General features: G+C 37.1%; 1 protein-coding gene and 1 pseudogene across 1 annotated transcript; both read left to right on the top strand.

Moving 5' to 3' along the window:
* Positions 1-2,328, top strand: LOC133691037 (cytochrome P450 81Q32-like). Its single transcript, XM_062111345.1, has 2 exons — positions 1-1,160; positions 1,485-2,328. The coding sequence occupies exons 1-2, from the start codon at positions 276-278 to the stop codon at positions 2,103-2,105; spliced, it is 1,506 nt and encodes a 501-aa protein (XP_061967329.1). The 5' UTR covers positions 1-275; the 3' UTR covers positions 2,106-2,328.
* A 1,287-nt stretch (positions 2,329-3,615) lies between these two features.
* On the top strand, positions 3,616-5,104 carry LOC133690652 ((+)-piperitol/(+)-sesamin synthase CYP81Q2-like; annotated as a pseudogene).
* Positions 5,105-6,002: the final 898 nt, after the last annotated feature.

Here is a 6,002-nt window from a genome sequence, read left to right as displayed (position 1 = left end):
TTTCAATGATGATCTAGATCTAGATTGACATCTTTCCAGATCTGTTATGGAAGACGACTTTGCGGGATGAGGTGGTGGGTCAAGATCGATTATTGATTATTAATGAATGGTAGAAACTTTCTTTCGGAACCTATCTTTTTCATTAAGGAAATATCTCCTTAATTCCGTGTCTAGGCAGGCTAAAATGTGTTCTATATCTGCTTGTTTGCAACCCCAACCAGCATAACAATCTCCGGTCTTGACAGAGTCTGTTCTTGTATAAACAGTAAACCACCATGTTCTTGCACTTTCTGCTCCTCTATTTAGTTCTGTATGTACTTACCAATCACTTCCGCAACAAGATCCAAAACCTCCCACCAAGCCCATTCCCTACTCTCCCCATAATAGGCCATCTCCATCTCCTCAAGAAACCCCTCCACCGATCCCTATCCAAGATATCCAACAGGCACGGCCCTGTAGTACTCCTACAGCTTGGCTCCCGTCGTGTTCTTGTAGTTTCCTCCCCATCAGCTGCAGAAGAATGTTTTACCAAGAATGATATTGTCTTTGCCAATCGTCCACATCTACTTGCAGGAAAACACTTGGGCCGCAACTACACGACCCTTCCATGGGCACCACACGGTGACCTTTGGCGCAATCTTCGTAAAATCTCCTCCCTTGAAATCTTATCCTCTAACCGTCTCCAGTTGCTTTCTAGCATACGCACGGAAGAGGTCAAGTTGTTGATTCGCCGTCTCTTCAAAAACAATGATGAGATCATAGATTTGAAATCGTCCTTTTTCGAGCTCGTGCTAAATGTGATGATGAGGATGATAGCTGGAAAGAGATATTACGGTGAAAACGAGGCTGAAGTGGAGGAGGGGAGGAGATTTCGAGAGATCGTGACAGAGACTTTCCAGGTCAGTGGCGCATCAGCTGTGGGAGACTTCTTACACGTGTTAGCTGTGATAGGAGGAACGGAGAAGAGGTTTATGAAGTTGCAGGAAAAGAGAGATGGGTTTCTGCAAGAGTTGGTTGATGAGCATAGGAGAAGAATGGGGAATAAGAAGAGCTGTTTTTCTAATGAGAGAAATTACAAGACCATGATTGAGGTTTTGCTAACACTGCAAGAATCAGAACCTGAGTACTATAAGGATGAAACTATCAAGGACCTTATGGTGGTAAGATCTCTGTCTTCTAACAGTGAGAACTGGGTGGCGTTAAATTTCACTTTCCAGAGACAATCTACCAAAAAAAAAAAAAAGGAGGTGGGCTTGTCTTATAGAATGAAAAATGACGGGAAAAGTTTCTCGTTAATTTTAGTACTTCCAAGTTATTTCCTCATTAGATCTGCAAGTGAGAGTCCTAGAATTAATGATTTTTTCTTCTATTTATTTTAATTTTTATATATTGATCAAAGTGCAAGGCGCAAACAATTTAGCAGCCACTGTTCACGAGGAGTCCGAATTCATGCACTAATTCTTTAATTCACGTATATGCTGCAGGTTCTACTGTCTGCCGGGACAGATACTACAGCTGGGACAATGGAGTGGGCATTGTCACTTCTGCTGAACAATCCTCTGATTTTAAAGAAAGCACAAAATGAAATTGACAAGGTTGTTGGACAAGATCGTCTAATTGATGAATCTGATGTGGCTAAGCTTCCTTATCTACACTGCGTCATAAAGGAAACTATGCGAATGTACCCAGTAGGCCCATTGCTAGTGCCTCACGAGTCATCAGAGGAGTGTGTGGTAGGAGGGTTCCAGATACCACGCGGCACCATGTTGTTGGTGAACATATGGGCAATACAGAATGATCCTAAAATCTGGGACGACGCAGCAAAATTTAAGCCAGAAAGGTTCGACGGTTCCGAGGGAGTTAGAGATGGGTTCAAATTGATGCCTTTTGGTTCAGGAAGGAGGAGTTGTCCTGGGGAAGGTTTGGCCATGCGCATGGCTGGATTGACTCTGGGGTCATTACTTCAGTGTTTCGAATGGGACAGGGTTAGCCAGGAAATGGTGGACATGACAGAGGGGACTGGACTCAGTATGCCCAAGGCTCAGCCTTTACTGGCCAGGTGCACTTCACGTCCATCGATGGCAAACCTTCTCTCTCAAATTTGAAGGAGGCTGTTGCCTGTTGAAGCACCCAACCCACTATGATACCTGTTGAAGCACCCAACCCACTATGATATGCTGCTGAACAGAAGATATTAATTTGCCAAGTTTATTGGTTGTAAAAGGTCACGGTCTCTGGCTAGTTGGATTATCAAATATCATTTACTTTTCCAGCTTCGAGCGCAAGTGACGCCTAATATTTAATACATCAGCATTAATTATCCTGGAAGACGAGGATCATTGTTTAACGCGATCTCAGCACGTGCGATGATTTCTAACTTTTTATCTCACTCATGAGTTTACTTTCTATAATTGTTAATATTTTTTTTACGTTTTAAAAAGTTTTGAAATACTCTAATGCTAATACGGTAAAAACAAGTATAATTTTAGATTTAATTGGTCAATTAGACTGAAATTTTTTATCAGATTATTTTAACTATCTGCTTACTTTCGAGCAACTAGCTTGCCATTTGTTTTCCTTTATATGCATCAATTACGTTTGAAAATTACTATTTTAAAATCTTTTTTATTTTCCTTGTTATTTTTGGGTTTTTTTTATATTAGAACTGTGATAATCCCATAAAACCTAAATCTAAAACAAATAAAAAATTAAATTCTAATAAAAAATATTGAAGCCTAATAATAATAATAATAAAAACCAATCAATTAAAAAAATAACTCAAAAAAACTATATTTAAGAAAACAAAAACATCATGGAATAGCATGACAGGTTTATATTTAAGAAATTAATTTAATTCAAAATCAAAATTAATTTTTTTAAAAAACAAATTTTTTTTAAAAAAGCAAATAAAAATATTCGAGATAACCTATGTTATTTTCAGAATTAGTGAAAAATCCCATAGAAAAAAAATTAAAGTATAAAATTAAAAAAAATACATGAGCTAAAAAAAAATTAAACTTGAATAAATCTCTTAAATCTATAACTCATTAAATCTTAAACTTGTTTTCAGTCAAGAAACTTAATTCAATATTAAATAATAAAATTATTAAAAAATATAAATTTGGAAAACTTTATCAAAGTAAACAAAATAGGAATAAAAAATGTAGAAAAAAAATTGAAAAAAAAATTAAAGGTAAATACTCTTGGCATCCTATGATTTGATTGTTTTTTTTTTATTTTACGACCACGTTTTTGAACATTACATTTTGTAACCTTTGTAACCTTGGTTGAAGCGAGAATCAATAAAAAGACAATAATGCAATATAAATCATAGAAGAATAGAAAAAAAATTGAAAAGAAAAGAAATGCAAAATTTCTTCTTTGGATGGTTTTACTAAAGAAAAAGTAATGGGTTAATATTTTTTTTTTAAAAAAATTTTAGTTGTTTCCTTCGTGATTTTTGGACTACTTATTTGTTTTCCAGAATCGAAGTTTATTTTTATAACAGTGGAGTGGGAGTCTTCTCACAACTATAAGCTTCACTCAATCTTTTACGTACTACTCCAATAGTTATTGGTTCATAAGCTTTTTAAAGGTTGCAGGGGTGGTGAGTTCATGTCAATTGATGCCAAGTCAACTTTTTTCGATCTGACGCTTAATGTGATTACGCGGATGATTGCCGGAAAGCGATATTATGGAGAGGATCTAGCAGAATTGGGCGAAGCAAGGCAGTTTAAAGAAATTGTGAGAGAGACCTTTGAATTAAGTGGAGCTACGAATATTGGAGATTTTGTGCCAGCATTGAAATGGATTGGATTGAATAATGTTGAGAAAAGGTTGGCTATATTGCATAGAAAGAGGGATGAATTCGTTCAAGACTTGATTCTAGAGCATAGAAAAGTTAGAGCGAGTTTGCTTCAGATTAAGAGAGCAGTAAAACCATGATTGATGTCCTGTTAACCTTGCAAGAAACTGAACCTGAGTATTATACCGATGAAATAATCAGAGGCCTAATGACAGTAAGCTCTCTAAATCCCTAAGAAAATCACAATCTTGAATTATCTCTTCTGGTTTGAATATTTTATTTAACTTCATCAATAATATAGATTCAGTGGACTTTTTGTGCTAGTGCCGTAATTGACCATTTGAATAAAACTGGTGGTTATGCCTTTTTCTTATCGGATATTACAATTGAAACTTGCACAAGAGTTTTGATTTACAGATATTTCAAATCGTGACTACCAATTCATATTTCCCAATTAAACAAGCAAATTAATTAGAGATAACTAGTCTTTGAGATTTTTCCCGGAAAACGAGTGTTCATTGCTTCATACATGAATTGGTTGCCGTGGATATGCAAGTGAAAATTCTCTCGTGATGTGGCGTGCCTGGCAGGCTAGCCCCTTAAACTTGTCAATTGATGGAGCACTCAAAAAGTTAACGAGGTCCATTCATCTTCGTTTTGCTTAATATTCTAACACAGGTAATCTTATCTGCGGGGACGGACACCTCCGCTGGGACCATGGAGTGGGCATTGTCACTCTTGCTGAACAATCCACAGGCCTTGATGAAGGCCCAGATCGAAATTGATACCATTATTGGTCCACGCAAGCTCATTGAAGAATCAGACCTTCTCAAGCTTCCCTATCTCCAAGGCATCATCAACGAGACTCTCCGAATGTACCCTCCCGCCCCCCTGCTCCCGCCCCATGAGTCATCAGAGGAGTGCACTGTTGGAGGTTTTCGAGTCCCACGAGGCACCATGCTCTTAGTGAATATGCGGTCTGTACACAATGATCCCAACTTATGGGAGGAGCCCTCAAAGTTTAAGCCAGAAAGGTTTCATGGCCCAGAGGGAAAAAGAGATGGGTTCATATATTTACCGTTCGGGGCTGGGAGGAGAGGCTGTCCAGGGGAGGGCTTAGCTACAAGGATAGTTGGGCTGGCTTTAGGATCTCTTACTCAGTGTTTCGAGTGGGAGAGAGTCGGTGGCGAGCTTGTGGACATGAGTGAAGGAACGGGGCTCACAATGCCTAAGGCCCAAAATTTGTGGGCTCAATGTTGACCACGCCCTGCAATGTTGAATCTACTTTCTCAAACCTGACGACACTTCGTTGTTTTGGTCTATAGTTTCTCACGCTTGCAGTTTTCGGCATAGCCTTGGGGTCGCTGCTTCAATGCTTTGAACGGGAGACGAGAGGCCAGGCAAAGCAAATGGTGGAGCATGAATGAGGGAGCTGGTTTACTGTGCCCAGGGCTCCACGATGAACCTTCCTTTTCAAATTGGAATTTTCTTTTTTGGTTTTTTTGCGAGGGAAAAATAAAAATATATAGCTCACGTACGCTGATATCTGAAAACTTAAGAAGACTTTCTTTTTAGCATCCCCTGTGATGAAATATGTTATATATTAGTATAAATAATCCGGCATAACTAACAATTTTATTTTATGTCACATTTAAAATATAAAAATTAAATATAATTAAAAAATATAAGACTTTATTGTTAAATAACATTATGGTAACCTATTTGTCATGTACAGTCGTTTCAAACGATAAAATGGTTTAGAAACAAAAAAAAAAATTAAAAATTAGTCGCCACCACTGATATTTAGTCGTGATTTTGATTTTAGAAACCGTTAGTTGATCCCATTGAAAAAACTTTCTAGCTCTGCCGTACCGTTAAGGAATGAGAAGGAGCAACATGGACGTTGACAGAAAAAGAGTTTCTCAACTTTTTAAAGTATTTTGTATTTAAAAATATATTAAAATAATTTTTTTTATTTTTTAAAATTTATTTTTAACATTAATACATTAAAAAAATATAAATAAAATTAATTTAAAAAAATTAAAGATTCTTAAAAACAATTTTTAACCGTAAAACAAAGATACGGGAATAGGTGGTTGGTCCGGATCTGTTATGGAAGACGACTTTGCGGGATGAGGTGCATGGTGGGTCAAGATCGATTATTGATTATTAATGAATGGTAGAAACTTTCTTTCGG

This window comes from Populus nigra, chromosome 4 (assembly GCF_951802175.1).
Source record: "Populus nigra chromosome 4, ddPopNigr1.1, whole genome shotgun sequence".
NCBI classification, from domain to species: Eukaryota; Viridiplantae; Streptophyta; class Magnoliopsida; order Malpighiales; family Salicaceae; genus Populus; species Populus nigra.
This window is presented reverse-complemented; position numbering and strand designations above follow the sequence as displayed.